Raw genomic sequence first — 26,131 nt, 5'->3', positions numbered from 1 at the left:
AGGAGAGTAAGCATTTCTATAGTTCCTGAGATTTGCCACGAAATGGCTAATAGCGCTGGCAATAGTGGTTCAGTATGGTTATTTGTGATTTTGTTTGACTTTTATTTGTGATTTTATTACAATTTAACTCAATCGAGTAACTCAGAATCAATGTCTTGACTTCCCAAAGCTCTATTATTAATTTTGGTAACATCAATTTAATTTTCATGAAATAATACAATGTTGGTATTCCATTATTTCTGATGCAAGCCTAAATTATTCTCAGATTAGGATATATGGCGGGTTATTCCCGGAGAATTGTTTGTGTGATGGATCATGAGGTAATACGATTAATTCAATTGATGATTAGTTTTACTTTTCATCAAATATATAATTTAAAAAATCTTTTGCAATATCGTCAACACTAGTATTGTCTTCAATATATGGAACCAACTAAAGAAAGAAATCTTAAGTTTTATAGCTAAGTTTTATTAAATAAGTGAATATTTGAAGCATGTTTTGAACCTCATTAATATTTAAAATGTCAAACATGCAGAAAATCTTAACAGTGATTGGAGTGTTAATATCAATTCACCTTAGTACAGTTATTTCATTAATGTCTTTATCATTTTCTCCAATTGTTATTAATGGAGAATACAAGACAGAATATCAACTTACCATAAATAATACTGTTGAGTATGTTTTCCTGTACCCTACTAATAATGTAAGTATCATTTTATATAAATTGGTTCTAATGCAATTTTCTTTATTCTTTATATATTACATATTTTTTTCTTACTTTTAGGTAACTGTTATGGAAACTGCAAGATTAGAAGTTGAAAGCAATGCTACTACTGACGTCCCTCTTATTGTGGTTGTACGTCAGAAAAAAGGAATTCTATCATGGCAAATTCCTCTTGTAGTAAATAGTATGTACTTTAATGATTTAGCTTATAATAAAACTGATAGAACATTGTGTTCACCCAAATATTATCAGAGCGAAGCAGAAAATCAAGATGAATTTCTTACTGTTAGTTTATCTACTGGTAGTCATGAAAATATTTTATTTAAACTTAATATGACCAAAGTGTTACATTTTTATTTAAGGTACGTATATTGCTGCCTGTTGGTAATGGATTAATATAATGAAATTTGAACAATTGAATTTTATCTTTTTTTATGTTCAGTCCTGGAGAGAAAAGATCAATAGAAATTTCTCCATCTCAACCCATTTATTATGGGTATATCTTTCCAGGACAAGAAGAAAGTTCTTCTGTAGTTGTTCATGTTGAGTCTGATAGTGATATTTGTATGACAGTCTCAATACAAAATACATCGGTAAGTTCAGTTTGCTGTGATCTTTAAATTAATGTAATATTATCAAATTACAAACATTTCTGTTTTTTCCAGTGTCCTGTATTCGATTTAGAAAGGAACATTGAATTTTCTGGTTATTGGCAAACTGTAAATCGACAAGGTGGTATTACTGTGCCAGTAAGTATTCCTAATAAATAGATTGTTCAAAGATATACAGTGGGCTAAGATATAAAAAAAATTGTTTTACCTAGAAGTTGGATTAAAGTATAATTTATATCTTTTAGAAAGAGGCATATCCATTGGGTTTTTTTGTTGTGCTAGTAGTAAAAGGTGACGATACTGACTGTTATGGAGCACCTAGTATGATTCCTGTACGGAATAAAAAAGTGACGTTAACAATAAACACTAGTATTACTAAACAAAATTATGTTATTGCTTCGGCAACAGCGGTGTCTGTTATTTTTACTTTCTGCATTATCTATGTTATAAGTATAGTAGTGACGAAAATCAAAGAAGGTAGAAAAATTAAACAAGAATTATTACATCAAGAATCTGAGAGTATTGCTGAACCTATACCAAGTCCTTCAATGATAGAAGAGGTAAACTCCATTGTATGAAGTAAGAAAAGAAACAAATTGTACATAGTAATTAATCAGCTATTTGAATTATTTCGTTTCAGACCGGTCAGCAGTCAGTATCTATAGATGAAGATTCTTCATTAGATGAAGATGATATTGATTTAATGGAAGATGCTCTTTCCGATAAAGAAGTGATACGAACGAAACTTGTGCTTTCGGTTTGTGATTTAGCTCGAAAAGAACCAAAAATTCTTAGGCATAAATCACGGTTATATTTATACTATTTAATAACAGTGGCCATATTTTATACATTACCAGTAGTGCAGCTGGTAATAACTTACCAGCATGTACTTCATGTTACGGGAAATCAAGATATGTGTTATTATAATTTCTTATGTGCTCATCCATTTGGATTGCTATCAGATTTCAATCACGTATTTTCAAATTTCGGATATATAATGTTAGGTTTGTTATTTATATTCATAACATACTCACGAGAGCACAATGAATTGGATCGAGAAAAAAACAAATGTTACGGTATACCGCAACATTATGGTTTATTTTACGCAATGGGTACTGCCCTTATTATGGAAGGAATACTCTCAGGAAGTTATCACGTGTGTCCAAATCGAAGCAATTTCCAATTTGGTGAGATGAAAATTATTTTCTACTGTCGTTTTCGTAATTTCTTTTTCCATGTTATTAATAATACTAACAATCATATTATTTGCAGACACTAGTTTTATGTATATTATAGCGGTGCTTTGCATGATTAAGATTTATCAAACTCGACACCCGGATATAAATGCTAGGGCACCAGTTACATTTGGTATCTTGGCGTTAATCATTTTTATAGGATTGCTTGGAGTTTTAAATGGTTCCATATATTTTTGGATCTTGTTCACGATCATGCATTTGCTAATTTGTTTGTTTTTAACCATCCAAATCTATTACATGGGACGATGGAGATGCAGAGGTTCACTAACAAGAGCAATACAGGTAATTTCACGTATTGATTTAATTGTTTTGTTCATGTTTTTTTTTTCTTTCTCTCTTAAATTAACTTTGCCATAGTTTGCCACTTATGCCACATTTTTTTCTAGACCTGTAAATATGATGCTCGTTCCGGAGTTAGGAACTTGTTTCGACCCTTATATCTAGCACGATTTATAATGCTCGTTATAGCAAATTTATGTAATGTTGCTCTCGCAGTAGTAGGAAATATACGTCATGAAAAAAATTTCGCAACCTTCTTGTTAGCTATATTAATGTCCAATTTAATTTTATATACCATCTTCTATATCGTAATGAAGGTATGTACAGATGTATGATTATCTACAAATTACGTATATATTATTACAGACTAATCTACTTTGTTATGTTTCAGATTTGTAATAAAGAAAGAATCCTTCTTCAACCGCTAATATTTATTATTCTATCAATGGTCTTTTGGGCTGCAGCTTACTATTTTTTTATAAGCAAAACTATCTCATGGGCGTTAACACCAGCACAATCCCGCAATTATAATAGACCCTGCAAACTCCTAAATTTTTTTGATAATCACGATATATGGCATTTTTTGTCTGCTTTCGCAATGTTCTTCTCGTTCATGGTATTGCTTACTTTGGACGATGATCTAGTCGATGTGCATAGAAGTCAAATACCAGTCTTTTGAGGGTAATGACACGAATGGAAAGGGTATGCATACCATTTCATTTCCATTTTTTTTATGTTTTTATGACGATATGACTGTATATAATATACATTTGATCTTGATATTAACGAATTAAAAATAGTATAAAATATATATGTATATATAAAGATCGTATAGTAACTGTTTTATATTAAATGCCTTATTTCCGTTTAAACAAATCCACAAAACTATATATTATTCCATTATTTCTTATCAAACTGTCATTTCTAAGGATCGAAAAGTTTTGATATCTTGGGTATCACGAGTGAAAAAATAGTACTTAATACTTTAAAACTTACCCATCGATTTCTCTTATCGACAAAAGTGGAAAGATGACGTACGTGTTGTTAGTAGTCGTTCAGTAAAATCAAACGCAACGAACAGACCTTTTTTTCTAAAAATAAATATATGTATATAATATAATTTCTATATTCATGAATACACTTATCATAAACAAGGGGCACACTTTGCCACAGTTTAGGAGACGGCAGTGATACTGTCTGAAAACCGATAGCATCACCGTTGAACTTTAATAAGACACAAGTTCTTTGCTTTCTATCGTCAAGCAACACTATCGATAGAAGCAATTAATTAACTTTTTTTTTTTTTTTTCAAAATTATACTACTCCCGTACAATTAGCTATTAACAAGGATAACGAGTGTCTGTACAATTAATTCTAAACAGAACTACATACACCAGGTACGCAGATAGACAAAAGGGATCTTTTAATTTTGAGAAATATTAGGATGAAGCACTTGAGTCATTGTGGTGTTCCTGGGTAGTCGTTTCAATTTGTGATAAAGTTCTTTGCAGTTCGGTACGTTCTGCCGGTTGTAGCCTATGGGCAATTTCCAATATTGCGTTTAATCTCATTTCTGGGCATGCTTCCAAGGCTTCTTTGATACGAGATACAACCGCATCTTGTTTCACACATGTAATGTTACGTGAAACAACACTGTTCTCGTCTTGACGTTGTTGCTCCAGCCAAATTGTCGCAGCTTCATCCTGATCCCACAGATAGGATTCAGTGGTCCCTTTGTCTTCTATAAACCATCTACGCAACATTGCACCGATTTGTCGAACGTCTAAGCTACGTTGAGTCGACAGAATTTCTTCTCTAATTTCATCTTCCAAAAGTCTTCTTCTGAGTCTCCAATACAGCGATCTACGTGCCTTTCGCCATGGAACAATATCATGAATTGCATTTTTCTCAAACATTCTTTCCGGTGTATCGTGGAGATCAGCAAAGTGAATTGCGACTTGGTGATACATGGGTTCCAAATTCAATTCTCTTTTACGTATTTGAGCTTCGATTTCTGTTCGTTCTTCCGGTGAATTTGCAGTAGGTAATTTTTCCTACAAAATCATATGTATTATAAATAAAATTATTTTAAATTATTCGCAACAATAGTCGATGATCACTTACTTTGAGTTTCTGAATAATACCGTCGATCCTGTGTATAACTTTAAGTATATCTTTAGACCTGAACTTAATTTCTACTATGCCACCAGGTTCGAGAACTCCGGCTCTGCTTGTGTTGTCGGCAAACATTTCCATGTAACGAGGATTTATCGTTGGATCAACTACCGCCCAGGCACCGCCTCTTAACTCTCCGTGCGGTGGGATATACACAAATATTGGTTTGGTATATTCTCTCAAGCCATCGACGATGTAAGCACCGAATTTTATAATTTGTTCGTACATGTCTGTAAAGAAGGAGGATCATTTGAAAACTGAGTAAAAGAAGCAATAAATTAATTACTACAGACGAATAACGTACCTTTCATTCCACCAGAAAATCCTCTCCAATTAGCAAAAATGAAAAGTGGTAGTTCCTCCTTTCCAAAGTCTTTAATAGCTTGAGCAGTTTTGTACGCGCTATCGGGGAACCACACTTGTCCAGCTTGAGATATTGTTTTGGCTTCTGAATCGATATTGGCAGGATCTGCTGGTAAATGCAACTCGACTGTTCTAGTTTCAACTGCAATGACACCGCAAGGAATTCCACCCAATCTAGCTCGGCCGGTTACTACAGTCTGAGCCCAGGGTCTCATTATTTCCTGGAAATAATATAGGGTTAAAATACTTTAAATATATGTTATAGGTAAAGAGAAATATAAGACTGAGCATACCTGCCAAGAACCACGGTCAAAGAATCCACTTTCCCAACTGTTTGTACCATTCTGTGAATATCTACCCTCCAACATCCATCTTGGATCATAGGCTGTTTTAGTAGGAACATAGCTGATCTCCCTTTCAACTGGATCAGGAAGAGGTGTTGGTAATATAGGAAGAGGTGCACCTTTGTATTTAGGACAAAAGCTTAGCCATCGTAGAGCTGTTGCAACACCATCCAAGTCTCTTGGATCAGTTGTGTGGGACACACCGTTGTTGTGCATAATTTGTATACCACCTAACTGATTGTTACTCGCGTATACTTCACGACCTAACACGGCGTTCAATGCTTTGTAACCGGTTAAAATAATGTGTGAATTTTCAATCTGAATCACTCTCTGTCCAAGACGTACCAGATAAGCACCAATACCGATGGCTCTACAAGATACAATTGAAATGGTGACTATCTCTTCATAGGCTCTGGATGTTTCTCCAGCAATCATTCCAGCGTATTTTAAATTCTCCACGCCAAGTCCATCGTCTTTGCCAATAATATCCGTGATCTTATAACGAGATTCCCCATGATCTTCGATCAACGAAGTTTTTACTGAATTAAAAGGTGCTAAACGAGCATAATCGTCTGGTGTTAGGTAAATATATTTAAATCCTTTCTCTGGCTCGTTTTCATTTTCCCAAGCGATTCTAAACAGCGCTTTAACTTCTTCAGCTAAGCCAATGCGAGCTCCAGAATTTGCTGAGAAATATATTCTAGGAATACCAAGTTGCCTGGCCCTTTCCGATGCTCTACAGAACACCAGATCTTCCTTGATACCAAAGGAACCAATTAAATGAGTCAAATCATTAGCAATTAATATAACGTCTCGTCCAGACTCTGGATACTCTGGCGTGTAAAGTCTTAGCCTCCAGGCAACCATACCAACGTTATTCTCACCAGGCAGACGTTTCTGTTCCACCAAGTGTTCACCCTCCAACACCAACTCCACGCAATCCATCACAGGATTTGGAACAGTTATCTCGCAGTCAGGTCTTTCTTCTATGTATTTATGCCACATCATTTCCGTTTGTTGTCTAAACATGTCCGGCAAATCGTATACGTAAGTCGTACCAGCACTTTGGGCTTGGAAACGTTTCGCTTGAAGATAATCTTTGGTTAAATAGGGAGTGGAGATAGGTAAACCGTGCATGGGTCCTGGTCTCCAAGATTTGTTCGTCGCCGAAGGGGATGATTCGAAACGAACAATCCCGGTCTTTGGATCGGTTGCTTCTGTGTAAACGTGCAAGTCTATACTGTAACCGCTATCGTTGGCGATCGACAAACGTATCGTGGATATTGCTTTCCCCGGAGCCGGACGAATGGTCATCTTGATTTCAGCTTGACGTACGCGTAACTTCCATAGTCTTGGACCATACCTGAGGATCATGCTGGTTACGCTTTCTTCTATTCTAACTGGATCCATAATAACGGTTGGCACAAAGTTCAAGAATATATGATTACATTCGGTACGTTTAGCCAGGGGATGCGAGAACGCGACCTCTAATTCATCCATCGCTTCCAGGAGAACTCGTTCACCTTCGTTGTGAAGGTAATCGAAGCTGGCTTCTTTGGTTATCAAATCGGAGTGTCTTATGATAGAACGAATGAAGAAACGATAATCGGTGACTTGTTGTCCTTTGGCAACTTTAGCCTGGCCAAGGTACAGATGCATCTTTTGATTTGAGGTAGGCAGTGCTTCCAGATCGTACGTTCTCATTCTGTTCAGTTCCAGTTGGAAGGCACAAGCGGGCTCGAGGTGTCGGTAAATCCTGTCCTCGACGAAACCGTCTCTTTGACGGAACGTGAAGAACTTTGGTACCTGTCTTCTCTTCAATGCGGCGAACGTGACCCTTCTGATACCCCGGGACATCAGTTCATCTTTGTTCGTGGCGCACCAATCGCCAAACAGCTTGGCTAGAGCAGCGTCGTCGTGGTTTTCTTTCTCTTGAACAGCGATGCTTAAAATGTGCACCGGTTCCGCTGGTCTCTCACCGGTACCGCTGATCTCCACCGGTACAGGAGGGTCTCCCATGCTCAGAGACACGTTTATAGACGTGCTATGCCTCGATTCGCTTCCAGCCGCGTCAACCGCTTCTAAGACTTTCGCCGAGACCGACGTGGTCGACGAGAGATCTTCTAGAAGATCCAGTATCTCGTCGGAGTATCTGACAAACTGTTCCATGTCTTGGAAGGCTGCCATTGCTCCGACTCTGTGATTAACCGGTGACTGGTTCTGTCTGTTGGGATGATTGTTAGGCAATAAGAACTGGAAGTGTACCAACGGTACTTCGCCCGATAACTCGAGGTGTTGCAAACAGGTCAACTCGTAACTGATGTACGCCCTTCGCACGTAAACCTCCAGAGCAGCATTGCAGACTGCACGATTCGAATGGTAGAAGAAATCGTGAAGAATATCGAAGATAGAGGTCTCGGAGAGGATTAATTTCTGTAGATTTTCTGGATGGAAATCGTGACCGTACAAGTCCACAGCTGACAAGAATATAGATTCCATTTGATTGTGTCTCAATTCGTAAGCAGGTTGATGAGCGGCGATCAATACTTGTCTCGCGCGTAACGCGACACGACTGTGCTCCGTACGATTCAAACTCGTCAGTTCCGTCAACGTGCTCGATAATTCATCGGTGAGGCCAGGTTCGTTCGCCCAAAGATGATCTATAAGCATCGTCACCAGGACGTTCTTCTTTGTCACTTGATTGTGACTGAAGAGCATAGCTGTTACCGTGGCTACGTCATCCTTGTATTGGTCTATTAAAGCTGACACGCACTTGTCGTAATGACCTTGTTGAAATTGACTCTCGACGGTGTAGTATTGTCTAAGAAGCTCGTGAACGGCGGTCTTCATTCTACCGCGTATTCCGTTCCTATATCTTTGCACTAATTGCACTATAGCCTGGGTGGTCAAGAAGAACACATCTCGTTCGGATCGCTTGGAAACGGTTGCCGCATGGCCATCGATCACAGCGGCGATTTGTTGGCTAGGGAACTGAGCTAGAACGGAAGTTATGTTCCTTTCGTACAACGACATTAATTTTCTGATCTTTTTCTCCACAGCGATCGGAATTCTTCCGGATATCGTTGCGATCACCTCTTGGAGTTCGAGCAAAGGCAAGCTAGGATCTCGAAGTGAACTCATAAACTTCTCGATAAGTTCTCGTACACGTGGCAAATGGTACGGGTCCGGCAAACAATATCCACCCAGAGTGTTTTCCAGAGCAGCTCTGTATTTGGCATGAAGATGATTCAATTTCTCAGAAACAGCAGGCGGCGCGGTTTCCGGGAATTGACCCGTGTAGTCTTGAGCTTTCGTCACCAAAGACGGATCGTCTAATTCTAAGTGAGCGATAAGAGTACCAGCCTCGAGAATGGCACCTGGTCTTTTAACGTAGAATACGCTACCAGCCTCGCCGGCTGTTACCGTCATTACCATTTTCATAACCTCGATTTCAGCGTACGCTTGGCCAGGATTAACGTGGCCACCGTCTTCGACGAGGAAACTGATTAGTTTTCCAGCTGACGGTGATCTCAACAAAGAAGGATCGTTGTCCTTTTCAAAGATGCAAGTTTGATTTCCTATAATAATTCTATAACGATCAACCTCTTCTCTCATGTAGGTGGTGAAACTTGCACCGTCCAAAGAAAGTAGAAGTCCTCCGTCCGATAGGCGGTGTACCTCAACCTCTCTATAAGAACCGTTCATGATAAGGAAGTAACTATTAGGACCTGACTTAGCGGCTTGTAGCTTATATTTGTACCCATCGTTGATCAATTCAACCTGCAATAAGAAATGGTTAATCGAACATCTTAAAATTGCTTGAAAATCCACCAGTGGTAGAAGCAACAGACGAGTGAACTTACGTCAATAACATTGTCTAAGTCATTGCTAGCCTGTATCTGTCCTTTTTCCAAAGCCGTTTGGAATCCAGAGAAAGCGGCAGTGATAGTTCTATCAGCGATGTGAAGCGCACCGCAGGTTACAGCCAACAATACGTCCGGTTTATCGCTCTTTACACGTTCAGAGATCAATAAATCTAACCATGCTGTGTCTATATTATTATCTAGGAACGAATTCGTCTCCAATAACGTGATTAGGTACTCGACGGTGGTTCTAAAGTCACCCCTGATGCTCAATTCTTTCAGAGCTATGACTAAATTCTCTCTAGCTTGATCACGATCCTCGCCCCAAGAGAAACAATGACCGAATTGAGAATCGGCGAACTCGTGGAGACCGCCGGATGCCGCCACGGAGAAGTAACCCCAAACATTCTTGGAAGAACGGAAGTTCAATTCTTGCACGGTTCCTGAACTTGGCTTAAAACCTATGGAATACATTGGTAACGTATCGTTTAAATATTCATCCTCCTGGTAGTTTGAGTAAATTTTTTTATTATTCGCTAAGTTTTACCTTCATCAGGATTTTCACTAGTAATTCTAGCTGCTATAACGTGACCCCACGGTTGAGGCTTATGCCGTGGTTGATCGAAATCGATGACACTGTCGCCCCATGGACTTTCACCGTAAAGAAGACGGATATCTTTGATATGGTGAAGCGGTAATCCCATGGCAATTTGAAGTTGAGCAGAGGGTAAATTGACATCTGATACCATCTCGGTACAAGGATGTTCCACTTGAAGACGTGGATTCAATTCCAAAAAGAAGTATCGTCCAGACGTGTCATAGAGATACTCGACAGTACCTGCGCTGACATATCCGACCATTTTGGCCAATCTTACAGCAGCCTATCGTAGAAGAACATATAAAAACTGTTTTACCAAGCAAGTAATCATTTCATATTCATTCTGTTAATACATACGATCAATTTTCTATTAAATTAAGTACTATTTCTAATTACTTTTTCCATCTCTTCGAAAACTTCAGGTTTGGCTATCACAGCCGGAGCTTCTTCTATAATTTTCTGATGCCTCCTCTGAATAGAGCAATCACGACCGAACAACGATATCGCATTTCCGTAATTATCAGCCAATAATTGAACTTCCAAATGGCGTGCACACTTAGCCAGTTTCATAATGAATATCGGAGATCCAGGTATTTCAGTTTGTACCTGCCTAAGAGAATTATTTAGGGGACTCTTAGTATGGATACTCCTTAATTTATAGATTTATTTTATAGACATTTTTTAATGAAATATTTGTAAGATATCCGACGTTACGTTTACCTAAACAACGTAGGCAATTCTTCAGCATTCTCCACCTTTCTGATACCTTTACCACCACCTCCTTCACTTGCTTTTACCATAATAGGAAAGCCGATTTTATTAGCTGCAGCCAGACATTCTTCTACCGTGGAGACACAACCTTTTTTGAACAGTTCCGAGGATATCTTTATCTTCTTTCCACTGTACTGAGCTTTCAATTCTGATCCTGACCAAGGGAGAGTCGGTACCTCTGCGGTTTGAGCCACTATACTCGATGCAATTTTGTCTCCAAGAGCCCACATGGCTCTCTCAGATGGTCCTACAAGATTAGAATGAAAATTATAAATCATCTTGAAGAACACTTTACGTTCTAAGCGTTCTCCAATATCTCACCAATGAAACTAATGTTATTTTTGTGAAGTAATTCTGGTAATTTTGGATTTTCAGAAGCGTGACCCCATCCAGCCCACACAGCCTGCACCTGGGTACGTATAGCTATGTCCACGATCAATTCCACGTTCGCGTAGTTGTTGTTGTTCGATCCACCTGGTACCGGAACGTATTGGTCTGCCATTTTTATATACTCCGCGTTCGCTTTCAGATCTTCCGGTGTTACCATCACGACGAACCGTACCGCTCGTTCGTTTTTGAACATCTCGTAGGACCATCGTCGAATGGAACGCATACATTTTACTGCTGCTATACCGTTGTTAGCGATCAACACCTGCAAAAAATAATTTTTTATTAATATTTAAAATTTTCAAATTTTAAATTAGGAAATTTAGAAATTGGTGTATGCAATTCATTTTAAGATAATATAATACCTGATCGATGAGGAAAGGGTGAAATAAGAATCTTTTCTCAATGATTATATATTCCAGTGAAAGACGATGAAATAGGTGTAGCAACATATTCAAGGTCAGCCAAGGACGTTCAATGTCAATTATGGAGGTTGCTGATATTGTTGCGAAATTGTACGACGACTGGTTCGTGACATACTCGAGCGGAACGCGAATCGTGAGTACGTCGTTGAACGACCTTCTTTCATTTTTCAAATACCTGTTTCACTGTTTTCCAAGTTTCAACGTAAGGAACTTGTCGAAGGAATTCCCAGCATACCGATCAATTTTCATTCAAAATTTATTTTCTTTTAAAACGTTAACGTTTTTCTTTATCTCGTTCGCGATTAATCGATTCCGGGAATCCAGAAAGACATTTAAATTCAAAACGTAACGTTCAAGGTACTGTTTTTCATTTCCACGATACCGGAGGTCTACCGTTTTTACGTCAGAACTACGTAAAACGGATATTCCGTCAATAAGAATGTCATTCTTTATTTTGAATTGATTACGAAAGCGTTTAAAATCCCACAAAGTAACTTGAATTTTTCAATCGAAGATATGACACTTTACCGATTTCATTAGGGAATCTATTAACACTTTAGCGACCGTCGTACAATTCAATTCCGTACAGGATGTTCAACGCAAATTAACGATGAAGGATAACAGATAGTAGTCTTACCTTGTTAATAACTTTGGTACCACCGAAACGATGAACGAATTCTTCTGGTGTTGCGATAGTGAAATCTTTTTCGTATAGCCGATTTTGCGTCTGAATCATCACCGTACCCTGCGACATGCTGGGCCTATGAAATTAAATCGAAGTTTTCAGAATGAATAAAATTTCTTCTGAAATACTCGTAGGAATATTTTCGCGCCACTTTTCAAATCCACGGAAGCGCGGGAAAATATTCAAATTTAAAAATAGTATATCGATAAATTACTGTGTTCAGATGGAAAATCGGGGAACAATCGTTTTCCCGAGTTTCTTAAAAACAATTTTTCTCATCCATTAACGGGGAACACGTGAATGACAGCAGAGAAAGTATATGAACCGTTAATTTAAGCGGCTCACGCAATGGCATTCCTACAACATCGTAACGCTTTCTGAACCTTTCATATACCAAAGTGTATCTCTGCTAGATATGCATACACATTTCCTATTTCTCTTACTGTTTTGGTACCTCGTCTAACTCAGCCCCATTAATATAAATCAAAGCCGGTATCAGCGGACGTTTGCTTGGATTTTTGAATTGTTTCTCACGAACGGATTTCTTCCGATGTAGATAGGTGTTTTGTAATCGCGGGAACGCAATTACAAATTTGTCGACTTTGAAATTCCACCGACGCATTTCTTATTGCTTCATCGCTGAACACGTGCATATTTTTCGTAATATCTCAAAGTATTTATATGTGTATCATATAATAATTTTAATTTCATTTTTAAAGCAATTTCATCAGATAAATTTTTCATTTACATCTCTAATATTTATAAATACTATTTAATGTCTTCTAAACCTGAAATATTATTTCTAACGACAAGGAAACTTGTGCGAGTATCTTCGCAATGACCAAAAAGCAAAGTTCATTTTTACTTTCAGATCTTCAAGGATCTAGCTTCGCGACGCTTGTTAATCCGTCAAAAAATTCAAAGAACCTTCGATACCCAAGATAAACACGAAAATAACAAGAGACATTTAATGTCCTTGGTAGATTGAATTTTGAATAAAATTATCTTTTTCTTAACACTTTTTATAAACTTCAAAATCACTGTAGTTTAACCCTTGAACAGCGGAGCTTGGGTCAATCGTGACTCAAACTAACAAAAATAAAAAATTAAATTATAATCGGGGTTCTCTCCATGGTACGCCGTTCCAGGGTTAAGGATCACGATTCTCGTCGAAACTATTATCCTTTTCGATAATTTCAAAAACACTGGAATGATAGGATACACGATAGATAAAATCACAAAGCTTATTACGTCAATCCAGGGGTCGAAGTTTGCTGCTCCGTCTTCGACGAATCCTCCTTCGACGGATTCTCCTTCGACGTAGACTCTGTTGACGTTTCCACGTTCATTATCGATATGCCAGCCATTAAGTTGTCCGAGCTCTTCCAAATCGGATCCTTCTCCGTACTTTGAGCCAATACGAATCTTTTCAGTCGTCTCATTTCGTGGGCCCCTACTATTCACTCTCTTCTACGTCCAAGATCTCACAGCATTCTTCTGCTACACCTTGAAGACTGTACGCTTCCAATCAAAAAAGACTGCTCTTCTTAATATTCTTCAACTCTTTACTTCAAGATATCAAGATATCAGGAACCTCGATTGTTCCTGTTCCTTTAAAATTATCCTAAACAACTCTGCGGCACGACTTTCTTTCTCGAAAACCAGTTTAAGACTATTAAATCTCTGTTTTCGAGATGGAATTCCGAGTTTTCCTCTTTCCAGCTGATCGTTTAAATTATGCAGTTACTCCGTGGCGGTGGTTTTCTCTTTCTCCGCCAATCCGAGACTTGGAAATCCTCAGGAATGCCTTCGAATGAGTACTTTTCATAAACGTGCTTCCGGGTTTCGGTGAATTTCCTTGTTACGTTTCGCGAGTCTGGTGAAACACGGATCGAAATTGTCATCACATGGTTTATCCCGCGATATCTGACAGACCAGTTTCCATCGATCAGATAAATATCTTTACCAGAAACGACGAGGAACACGCTAATGACGTAGAAGCTTCATTAACATTGATGAGATTACATCAGGACGCCGGGAATCAATGTCAGGATGGACATTCGATGCAAAATAACAAGTTTTTCATTCATCTTCGAATAATACTACGCGAGTTGTGAACTGACGCTAGGAGTAGAACACTTTTCAGGCGAGTTTAACGGTAACGATCGAGTCAACTGTCGATTCACTCGTTAACTGAACGGTTTCAGATACTCTGACCGGAAGCACGCACCGTTTCTTGAAATTTTCAATTTATAGGTAGATCGAATTGGATCGGGGATTCGGTAAGGTACTCGAATGATTAAAGGATCGAAATTCTCCTCCTCCATTCCCGAATGACTAGTGGTCACTGACAAGCGACACACCATGGACGATACCTTTCGTTCAACGTTTCCCCTACCTTTTGTATGGAACTCGAGGAAGTAGCGTGCTTCTTTCAGAAAAGAGATCACGGCACGTACAAAGTTGGCTACGTGTTTCTCTTTTTACTTTCGTGCGGTATCTCTGATACCCCGAATGCCTCGAATAATTGCAAGATATTGAGCAGTGATAACGTAGGGCAGCGATGGGCAGGAAGAGTGCCCGCTGAGGAGCTCAGGGACATCAGGAAATTTGGAAATTGGTCAAGGATGGTACACGCGTTTTGCATTTAGAGATAGCAATGAATTCTTTGGTAATTGAAGATTAAGAGAGTACAGCAATTATTGTCGGTAGTTTATTATTGGGCGTTTAAAGTCAATTACATACTGAAATTTTTCTTTCAAACAGGTTTCTGGTTTACTTTCCTATTTTAAATATCCATTATGAATTACTACATAATCTTTCGATGATTATGTCATGAAATCTAATAATCATATGATTTTCTGGTAAGAAACGCGTCACCGGCTTTGGTTCATTTAAAATTTAAAACATTGAGATAATAATTGAAAGCATCGTTGGGATCAAAGTTGCAATTCATTTTATCTTAACAAGGATTTAATCAGGCGATACTACGTAAATTTTATGACAACTTTTTATTGAAGGAAAAGAGTTTTTGTATGCCTTTCATTTGAATTTCAATGAATTGAATATTTTTTTCAACACGGAGAGTTTTCTTATCTAAAACTCATAATTATCGAGGTTAATGCCATTAAAGTTAATCGTTCAAGGTCCGCTCGAGATCGTTACGAGAAATGTTAATTTAACAACATAGAAAGAGTGTACATAATGCATTCTTCTTCGTTTGAAATTTACAAGAAAGCCGTTGGAATAACTTAGAATTCACTTGTCGTGGACAAGTAAACCGAGAAATTTTGAGATAATTACAAATAAGGAAAAAAAACTAGATGTACGTCATGCGATAGAATGATCGTCCGTATCGCTGAAACTCGTGAATATTCAACGATATCGAAGGTGATAAGGCGTCAATAAGGTGATTCCTTGTTCACGTAAATGAAAATTTTTCACTATCATGCGTTACCAATAGGAGTTGGTTTAGATCGCGTAAAACGAGCTAGAAAATTAGGTATACGTATCAGCAGTATAATATCCCTTTTTATTTATCTATAAAAAAAACCAAGCTAATAAGAACACGAAGATGAACGCGTGAAAAACGAACAATAAAAAGTGCATGATTATTTCAGATCGATTATCTTCGAGAAACAAAAGCTTAGAAGATCAATGTCCCTGGTTAAGTACCTACTTAAACTATGGATTAAACTGCATCATACTCTGATATTATCGGATGGATATTTAAAGCATTTTTGAAGGAGGTGGAGACTAAGTGTAATTCTAGGAATCTTGAAATTTTAATGATTTATAATCCCAGAACCTCTCAAAGTGTCGATCGCGGATCAACACCTCAACACCCAAAACAACAACGTTCGTGACACCTAATCATGATTATCAGAGGATAATTCACACCTTCTCCTATCAATTAAAGCAGGCCAATTTTTTCTCGACTCGTAGCTTCTTTCAAGTCGATCAATTTACCTGTTCAACCGTGACTAGAAAATAATTTAAAAAAAAGAAGCTAATAAGAACATAAAGATGAACGCGTGGAAAACGAACGATAAAAAGTGCATGATTATTTCAGATCGATTATCTTCGAGAAACAAAAGCTTAGAAGATCAATGTCCTTGGTTAAGTACCTACTTAAACTGTGGATTAAACTGCATCATACTCTGATATTATCGGATGGATATTTAAAGCATTTTTGAAGGAGGTGGAGACTAAGTGCAATTCTAGGAATCTTGAAATTTTAATGATTTATAATCCCAGAACCTCTCAAAGTGTCGATCGCGGATCAACACCTCAACACCCAAAACAACAACGTTCGTGACACCTAATCATGATTATTATCAGAGGATAATTCACACCTTCTCCTATCAATTAAAGCAGGCCAATTTTTTCTCGACTCGTAGCTTCTTTCAAGTCAATCAATTTACCTGTTCAACCGTGAATAGAAAATAATGAAAATAACAAAAAAAAAAACAAAAAGAAAAACAGAAATGTGTAGAAAGGAAGAAAAATCACCTGAGTCGCTTGCGACGTTCGACCAGGCCCGGCAAGATATTCTGCTGCGCCTGGTTAAGGCCCATATCGCTTCCTTCGGATGGGAAGCTATCCTCAACCTCCAATTCCTCGGCTAGATCAGTGTCGGGTCCACCGACGACGAAGCTTACTGGATTTTCCGACATCGTGCCGTTGATCGTAATAACGGGTACGTTATCAGCCTTTTTCGATCCCTGTTTCCCTGGACCACTGTCTACGCACTCGGCGTTACCTTCAAAACATTCGATAGGTTGTGCATGTGAAGTTCGTGTGAAGTTACGTTTTCTTTATCCGTCATCATTTTCCATGATATATATGTATATACACAACAAATCTCGCGTTCTCCCCGTATACAGACGCGTTTCATTGTTCAGGGTAACAGCACCCAAGGGCCACTCGATTTTATTTATATTCTAAGTTTAAATAGATCCTTTTTGTGTTAATTTTACTCTTCTGCAATCTTGTTTATGTTATTGCTTTAATACTGATGAGGGTGATGATAGAAGACGCAACAGGTGCGTCATATTAAATAGCACAGGATGCAACAAGTGCGTCATCCGGTTTTGAATATAGTAATTGAGAATCGATATATTTTTTTCTTGTTGCACTTAATTTATATTTTTTTTTCAATCGAGGTTCTTCGGCGAGTGGCCCCGAATTAGTGCATCGTGCGAGCTTCGATTAAAAAATTTCCGAGATATGTAGCCGTGGTTCATGCGAAATTTTAAGCCAAACGCATGCAATTTTCCCAAGCGAGCTTTCCTGCCGGAAGAATCCCCTTTCGAATTTTTCTCATTCCGCAAGTTTCGTTACACCAAGTGATTCCAGTTGATCGATCTTAGAAATCCTTAAGCCCAAAACGAAGGACAGGGCATGCAAATGAGTGACACGCGAGGTGCTGATGAATTATTTGATGAGAAAAAAAAATGATTGATAATCAGTGATCGTTAATATTATTATTATCGATTCAATTAGCTTTGAATAATATTATTTATTTATTTTTTTAAATATGAATATACGTACATAATACTGTTGCTTTATCAATTATGCAGTCTTTACGAACCACAACAGTGTAAATTAGAAATTAAGATTTTTCTAATCCATTAACGCACGATACTTTTAACCTATTATTACGTAACGACTTTTTTTCTTTCAAGATAAGAATTATGTTTAAACGCGAGCATTAACATTGACTAGCAAAACTATAGAATTTTTAATTTTAAATTCAAGTGGAATAATGAACTTTGCTTAATTATTTTCTAATATTCTCTTTGGGTCGATGTAACTCCAATAAATTTCCCATTTATTATTCTCTTAGACTAAAAATTGCAACATTATACAAAAGCTTCCCTAAAAAAATTCTTCCCCAATGGGGTGAAAAATAAAAATTCAATTTCCAATTAGCACACGTGGTTTATGAATGAAGGTTAGTCTCGTTGCTTCCAGGATTTAACCAAAGGGTAAAGACACACAAGTACGACTGATCGTCAAGTGAAAAGAAACTGATCAGAAGAAAAGTCCCAATTGCTTACAACACCGTGGCTAGGACAACCCAAAAGGAAGAAGCGATCGCAAGAAAATCCCAAAGTTTTTCTAAAGCCTGGTGTTACTCACCCTCGATCCTCCTACGACCGTACACAGAATGAAATGCTCGTGAAAGGTGAGACCACCACCACCACCCTTGTTGGAGCCGATCCGTGAAAATGTGTCCAAGGTGAACGTATTGGCGTATAATCACAGCGAACGAGAAGCCGAAGAGAATGGGAGCGAATAGAACAACGGCGGACGAAACACTTGGTGTGTCACTTTGTTCAGCGTGATTCAAACCTTGAAAGAATTCATTGGTAGGCTCAAGAATCCTTGAATCGAGTCGAAGGGAGCTCGGACTTAACACTTGCACCCTTACTTAACACGAAACACGGCACAAAACTTGAACTAGCGTGGGAGATGGACCGAATAGAATATATACGCGGATCTTTTTCAGTCTTCTGATATAAAATAAAAAAAATTTAAAAAAATGATTGCCGTGATGGTCATCGGTGATCTGCACTCCAAATTTAATTTGAATTTAATTTATAATAATCTTGTAAGATGGTAAGTGAAATTGTTAAATAAAAAATTGCAAGGATATTTTGAATAATTTTGAACTGTTCTATTTTAATGATAATCTTAAGTGGCCCATCGATGACCCCCACGGGAAATCAACATGTTAGTTAAATAATTGTTAGAAATTTTCGAATCAGAAGACTATCGGAGTATCCGAGGGAGAACGCGTATCGATTGACATAGAAGGATCCAAGGAGATTTAGAAAATTAGTAATGTACCGAGAAAAGTGTCCAGAAGACCTCGAAGCATACCAGACACAGCTTTGTACCTCGGGATTGTCCGAATTTGTTTAATCGGTTCTTGAGTATCTTCGATTATCTTCTTCCTCTTCGAGATTTATGCCAAGAATATACGTGGACACAGGTGAACGCGTCTCGGTAATACTGCTTCGCCTTTGTTTACTATTGTTATATAGAAATCCCCTTGAGGCACACACGCGGTCTGTCGTTACGTTTGTCCCGCTGTTACTTTCTTGTTTTCGGATTTAGCCGCGCGATCAGGCGTTCGAACGACGAGCCATCGTCGTCGTCATCACGATCATCATCACTTCAACTGTCGTTCCACCACGACGAGGAGCACCAAAGGAGACACGACGACGCACTGGTCGTGCAATAGGCTCGCTGTTGCGATACCGTGCGCGCTACTGCGTGAACGCTCCGATCGAGGAGAGGAAATCGCCGTCGAAATACGACAAGACCGAGTATGTACACGTGAGCAACGATAGAAAAACAGAGTAAAAGAAAAAAAAAAAAAGAAAAAGAAACAACCGGACGACAGGGTTCAGGGGTCGTCGGACACCGACGACATTACGTTTGTTTCCACTGAACTGCTCGCTTCGTCGCGTGGTCGAAACCTACCGATTAACGTCCGAGCTTTTGCCATCGGACTTGCGACTTGCGCTTACTCTTTCTCCTTTCTTCGCTCCCACGTAACGCGTATTACCTTATCCGACACCGTTTCCGTTTCGTTCTATCTCCTTTCGTGATATCCTCGTAATTTTCATTCTACATTGTTAACGATGACTTTGAAGATAATTTTACGTTTACCACTTGCATTTCGTATTTCCAGAGAAAATAATATATTACTGATTTTTATATATTATCTATTTTTTGGTTCTTTTTTCACCATCTTCGTTTATGATCATTTTGGAGCAATTCTATTCTTCTTTTTTTTATAATCTTTAGATAAGGGGTCAAGAACCTCGGTTATTTTTATTTAACCAGTCTGTTCTTTGTACTTGTTATGATTATCCATATAGGATTTATCTTGTTCGTTGGTCGAAAAATCTATGAAACTTTTGATCGATTTGCAATGGCACCTTCTACCCTTTCAATTCGGATTCAATTTTCAGCTGTACGTTGTTTTCAAGTCGTCTCACTCTTTCTCTCTCTACGTCATCTTAATGAATTCCAATCGTCATAAACATATTTGTCCTTCTGTTGCGTGCTGCAGGCCAATGTGGACGTTACTACCACGAAGAGGAAGAAGGACGCCAGTATCGTTATTCACACGTTACGGTGACATCCGTTCGTGTAAGTAGACGCGTACACACGAATCGTGCAGTGGACACATTTCTACATAGTATATTGTTATGTAACGCGTATTATACGCGATGGATTATTGCGCAATAGAAACAAAAACTTTGTTTAAAAATTCCACGATCCAATACGACGAGGCTCGTTTCCATTTCGGATAAGGACCCATGGGAGAAATGATTGTTTTAAAATAAAATACACGGGCAAGTTTCTTCGATTGTTCTTTGAAATTTCACGTTGAAACGATTTTTGTTTCTTCACCTTTGACAATTTTATCCGCGGATCACCTTCGTCATTTGTATCGACAATGATCCCCCCTACTGTGAAACGAAGCGTTGCGATTTATCGGTCGAAATAAAATTTCTTCGTTGATAATGAGGAGCAGCGAACCATTTCGCTCTTGACCGCGTGCTCGATTCGTGACTTTTTTCAGAGAACGTAAGATATCGTGTCACGAATCGAAAATTGGCCGAGAACGTGGCGATTGGTGGTTATCAAACGGCACGCATAAGTGCTATCTGTCGAAGCACATCGCGATAAGAATTGTTCAAATATAGACGTAAACGTGTATTACTTTTTCGAAATCGCGAGCGTCACGTGCGCGACTTCTTTCATACAGTTTTCCTTTTCCCGCCTTTTTTCCGCGCGTCGCGATTACATTCTTTTCTCTCATTTTCATGATTACAGCGACGCGCGTGGAAGGATAAAGGATAATCACGTTATCAGGAACAAATTTTATTATATTTTTAAAATTGCCGCCCTTTTTTAAACATGCAACACTTTTGGCGGGAAATGGTATTAGTTTAAAGTAGCTATGGTAATTAGTTTAACATTAGTGTAGTATATAGATTAAACACAATCATGTTACGGTGCGATAAGTTTTTTAAATCAATAGCGTAAATATCAAGAAAAGACTTTCGTTAACACATGGTCCATACGGACAATTTCGTGAAACTGATAAAATTTGACCCAGTAAGCTTCTCATCTCGATGAAATTTGAAAGCACGTGCAGAAAAATACTCAATAATAATTGTGAACAAACTTTGTAATAATCTCCAAGCAAGCTTCCGCAGACAACGACCATTAAAATGTTAATATTCGTGGCAACATAATATTCCCCACCACCTTGTGTATTTTCCAGTTTATAAACCTGTTTCTGTTTATTTTATTCATATGTATGAGATCTATCTACCAAAACTCTAGAATACAAGTGATATTTCAAACTGAATTGAATAATGAAATGAAAAAAGAAATGACCACTACTGGCTATGTAAAAATTTGAATTTCATAAAATAAGAAGATATCTATATATCGTTCATTGATAAGTGCATTATCACTGATTGCATAACAACGCGCATTTTACGATTAATGACAACACATGTTACACTCACTCGCTAATGTACGGAGCAAGCAAATTCTTTTCATTGCACGTTATCTCTATTGATATGTAATTGTTATTACATTTTTTTTCGTCTTTATTTTCACTTCTTTTTGATAATGTGTGAAATAGTAATCGTAACTACGATAAATGATAACGTATAAATAAAATACAAATAAAAAATTGAATGGAAACGCAGAACAATTTCTAAAAAATTATATTCATTTATATAAAAAACCTCTGTCGATAATATTACCTTTGAATCGTAAATACAATTAGGGATAATGACGTTTCAAAACGCTAACATAGTCAAACATCAAATAAACGCTAATAATGTAATTGGAAAGAAAGAAATTATAAATAAATTCACTTCTCATTAATGAATTTAAATCACAGCTATTATTGTACTCTAATTTCTCGTGAAGCATCACTTAAATAGAATAAAGGGGAATAGCTTTCTATGTAACAGACAAATTAAAGTTTCATCGAAAAACTGCGTCACACAGATAAAGACTATTTTCTTTTGTTTTGTTTTATATCATAATTATTTACGCATATTTAATGACCGCGTACTCTATGGATTTTCACGCAGATCAATCAAAAAATTGACAGAGTCGCCTGATTGGTTGATTGACGAGTCAGGCGACGAATAACGTGTTTTGATTGGTCCGTACAAAGCGTGCGGTGTATCCAAGGAACACGCGTCACCAACTGATGTATGCCGAACAGAACTATTTTAGATAGAAATATTTTTCTATTTTTTAAATGATTTTTTATGAAATACTAAAACTGCTGTATCACTTAGAAATGAAAACTCACCGGTGACGAATCTTACGCGGTGGAGTAGCACGCTCCTCATTGAGGTTAGGTTCGTTTGTCCCTTCGTGTTCTGTCATTCGATTCACTTACGTTCACTATTCGATGCTAAGAAATATTACACGAAACTGATTGTGTCCTATTATGACACGGGAATGATCGAACACAGTCGATCACAATGTAGTAAACTATTGTCACCTTTTAAACATGAATTTTTTTACTTCCGCTAAAGCAGGTTCACCATGGCGTAACATGAAAAGCGCATATACCGACACCTCACTACCTTTGAATTTCACTGTTGATTTCTGCTAGCCAAGGTTCTTTTATCGGTAGGGAAGAACCTTTTCAGTAGCACAGACTCTACCCAGAGGTCAGGGTTCGCCAGGTTCGCCGGTAGTTTCAAATCAGTCTTTGCAAGGTTATGGACGGGATAGTATTGGAGACAAGTTTCCTTGGAAATGTCGTTAAAAGCGTATGTTTCGTTGTTATCAGTGTGTTCTAATCTAAGATTAACTATTTTTCATTTCTCATATTCCGTAAAATAGATATTACGAGGTTTCGTACAAAGGCAGTCAAAAAATTCGTTTATCAATATGAAATACACGCACATCGATGTTACACTAACAAAGAACAGTTGTATGTGCTATATAATACAAGTTACAAACTATGGACAATCTATAAATGATATTTCATCGTTTGCAAACGAAGCGTTTATCGATTTTATTGGTATAAATTTTGTTTCTCGAAACGTAACGGTCGCTACAGTGTATAACAGAAACGATTATCATAATTGTCACGAAGTACTGCATCTATGTCATATGAAAAAACGCTTATCATTAATTAAAAATGCAAATGCCGAAAGTTTTATAAATTGTCAGCATTATAAAAGATATCTATCGTTTCAGTTAAAGGTATGTTAGATAATGACGCACTTTCTCGCATAAATAAATATTATATTTACATACATATGTACATATGTACTTCAAATATTACAGCATACATTAATTGCTTGTGACGTAGAAGAATTTACAAAAACTATATTAGACGAAATAATTTTATTGCAACGATTAAATTCCCGTATAAAATTCACGATTCATCACGATCGGGAAATGATATACAATAATTATATTCCATTGGACAGTGATTATAAATCATGCCATGTGGTTGCCAGTGCATTGACAAATGTGATTAAACAGAGTTCAGATATTCAATTTAAAGAAAACTGCTTTTCCATGTTAAAAGTAGACAATTCGCATCAAGTAGAAACTGCGCTTATGGTTAAGCTATTACCATTGATACATGAAAATTATACTTTCATTAATGATAATTGATAAGTTGCCGTATTACGAAATTAACGGAAAGAGATAATATAGAATTACTGTACTGATATAATAAGTTTTTATACTAGAATATGATATCAGTCGCTCTTTGAACATCTAAATTTAAAGTAAACAGTTTTTTTATCAGTGTGATAGGTTTTTTTCTTGATATCAAGAAGAACAAACCTCCCCTAATACTTATTTCGCGCAATATTGAATTTTTTACTATCCTTCTATACATATTTTTATAATTACTTTTCGGAATACGAATTTACGTATATTTAGGATTCAATTATTCCCGCCACTGGTCACATGTAACCGGCAGAATCCTGCGCAAGTGTAGTTGCGCATAACAAGCGTAGTATTCATTCTTCCCCCCAGTCAAGACGCGAGGGTCAGGTTAGGCAGGTCGGGCTGACAGCAGAGAGTGGAAATATCGTTTTGTTGTAGTTCGTAAATGAAGACTAACTTTGTCGGGAAGTTTGTGAAAACTGTGAACAAGAGGGAAGAGGATGCCACAGCGAAACTGTCAACAAAATCCATCGTATTGGAGCGTCGCGATGAATTAGCCAAGGCAAACATGGCTCGCGTTCCGGCAGACGTGTGTTTTTCTTCGTGGTGAACCTCCGTCTTTCTCTGTCTCACCAGGCAGGGATCCTCAACTTCGGGAGTGGTGATATATATTCACGCAAGTACGTAACGCATACATCCAATTGTAATGCGCGTATACACGCGGCTTAACGTATATTAATATACACACGTCGAGGGAAGAGGAGCTTCCCGCTTGTTAGTATGCAAGTGCCGTTTCGGTGCCCCTTACGTGGCCTTATTTGCACTCGCGTACGATCGGCGCGCGAAACGAATCAAAATGACCGATCTCATTTTCTTATAATTTTTTTTTCCGAGTCCACCCCACCTGATTCGTGTAACGCAATTTTAATTGTCGTACAATCGTGTAAACGTCGTGTCTCTTTTACACGTTCATCGCGGTGTACGTTCGTGTGCGTGTAACGGTGCAGTAAATGGCGGAGGATGTAAAAGGGCTTTCCTAGTCTACGATGTGCCAGCAGAGAATTATCGGTATTGTCGTTCCCCTGACATAACCGCCGTTACTTCCCTCGTTTGTGGTTTCAGGTGAGAGTCGATATTCCACTCGTTCGTTACTTACTGCTTGTTTGTTCTCTGCTCACTCGATATTCCATCGGCTATACTATCAAACATTTTTTGTACGATCGAAATACGACTTTGCGTGTTATTTATTTGATTCATTATCGCTGTGGAATTTTGTACGCAAAGTTCATTGCACTTAACCCGTTATTACCGTATGGAACCGAATTATCGATGCTTTTACATTTTACATCATTCGACGAATCTTATAACCTCAAACTTTACGACTATCGCTACGGTCACCCGAAGTTCGCTTTGAGCGTCTCTGGTAATACATACGTACGTATAAGCAGAGAATTGTTATGAAACCATACGAGATATTTGCCTCTTCATTGTATTTTAATAACAGCATCTCGTTTAAAATTAACACAACTGTTACTCTTACGGTACTATCGTACAACTTTGAAGGATCTTAACCGTAGATTCTGTACCGTCGGAATAAGATATTGATCTCGTGCATTTATGACATACCTACACTTACACTCGGCACCTCTGTAATTTCATGTTACCTTCTTGATCGGTAAACGTATCGAATCGCTAAATGTTTAACGGTAGCGTATCTGATACACTCTGCGGCCATGGATCCATCGTAAGATGAATACTCGTGAGGTGCAAAGAAAGCGTGGTTGTATAAAGTGTAAATAACAACGAGTCGTCCCGGTAGGAAGGTTAAAAATGAGAGTTTAGTTACTATGTAGGAATTGAAGTGCTTGTAACACGATAAGGGCTTCTCGTGTGTACGATGCTTAATTAAGTTCTCATTGTATATACGTTGCACAACCGGAATAGAGGAAAAAC

General features: G+C 37.8%; 3 protein-coding genes across 14 annotated transcripts in view; 2 read left to right on the top strand and 1 right to left on the bottom strand.

Moving 5' to 3' along the window:
- Nucleotides 1-35: 35 nt before the first annotated feature.
- Nucleotides 36-5,169, top strand: LOC114874816 (SID1 transmembrane family member 1-like). Of its 4 annotated transcripts, none has more exons than XM_046290022.1 (10): nucleotides 38-703; nucleotides 785-1,086; nucleotides 1,167-1,317; nucleotides 1,390-1,473; nucleotides 1,581-1,895; nucleotides 1,976-2,522; nucleotides 2,608-2,873; nucleotides 2,978-3,187; nucleotides 3,262-3,572; nucleotides 5,081-5,169. In XM_046290022.1, the coding sequence occupies exons 1-9, from the start codon at nucleotides 521-523 to the stop codon at nucleotides 3,547-3,549; spliced, it is 2,346 nt and encodes a 781-aa protein (XP_046145978.1). In that variant the 5' UTR covers nucleotides 38-520; the 3' UTR covers nucleotides 3,550-3,572; nucleotides 5,081-5,169. The 4 variants fall into 4 exon arrangements, with proteins under 4 accessions (XP_029040295.1, XP_046145978.1, XP_046145977.1 ...); XM_046290021.1 differs by lacking the exon at nucleotides 5,081-5,169 and having other exon boundaries at nucleotides 39-186; nucleotides 266-703; nucleotides 3,262-3,878; XM_046290020.1 differs by lacking the exon at nucleotides 5,081-5,169 and having other exon boundaries at nucleotides 39-703; nucleotides 3,262-3,878.
- LOC114874812 (acetyl-CoA carboxylase) lies at nucleotides 4,131-23,212 on the bottom strand. 7 transcript variants are annotated; one of them, XM_029184442.2, is made up of 13 exons: nucleotides 22,851-22,983; nucleotides 18,626-18,838; nucleotides 16,994-17,243; nucleotides 12,434-12,557; nucleotides 11,306-11,636; nucleotides 10,934-11,231; nucleotides 10,610-10,823; nucleotides 10,163-10,496; nucleotides 9,616-10,076; nucleotides 5,702-9,532; nucleotides 5,350-5,629; nucleotides 4,995-5,275; nucleotides 4,131-4,924 (listed from the first exon to the last, which is right to left on the bottom strand). In XM_029184442.2, the coding sequence occupies exons 1-13, from the start codon at nucleotides 22,888-22,890 to the stop codon at nucleotides 4,310-4,312; spliced, it is 7,272 nt and encodes a 2,423-aa protein (XP_029040275.1). In that variant the 5' UTR covers nucleotides 22,891-22,983; the 3' UTR covers nucleotides 4,131-4,309. The 7 variants fall into 7 exon arrangements, with proteins under 7 accessions (XP_029040275.1, XP_029040276.1, XP_029040277.1 ...); XM_029184443.2 differs by lacking the exon at nucleotides 22,851-22,983 and adding an exon at nucleotides 19,337-19,751; XM_029184444.2 differs by lacking the exon at nucleotides 18,626-18,838.
- Nucleotides 23,213-23,381: 169 nt separating this feature from the next.
- The window catches only part of LOC114874814 (rho GTPase-activating protein 32), a 24,305-nt gene continuing 21,555 nt past the window's right edge, over nucleotides 23,382-26,131 (top strand). Inside the window, exon 1 of one of the 3 annotated variants that reach the window (XM_046290017.1) lies at nucleotides 23,382-24,858. The gene's annotated coding sequence lies outside the window, so the exon portion shown is untranslated. Of the gene's footprint in view, nucleotides 26,002-26,131 lie in introns of all 3 variants that reach the window. The other 2 variants (XM_046290016.1, XM_046290018.1) reach the window with 2 other exon arrangements.

The sequence above is a fragment of the Osmia bicornis genome, chromosome 2 (assembly GCF_907164935.1).
Source record: "Osmia bicornis bicornis chromosome 2, iOsmBic2.1, whole genome shotgun sequence".
Classification (NCBI taxonomy): Eukaryota; Metazoa; Arthropoda; class Insecta; order Hymenoptera; family Megachilidae; genus Osmia; species Osmia bicornis.
Note: the sequence above shows the minus strand (reverse complement) of the source record. Positions and strands in the feature narration are given on the sequence as shown.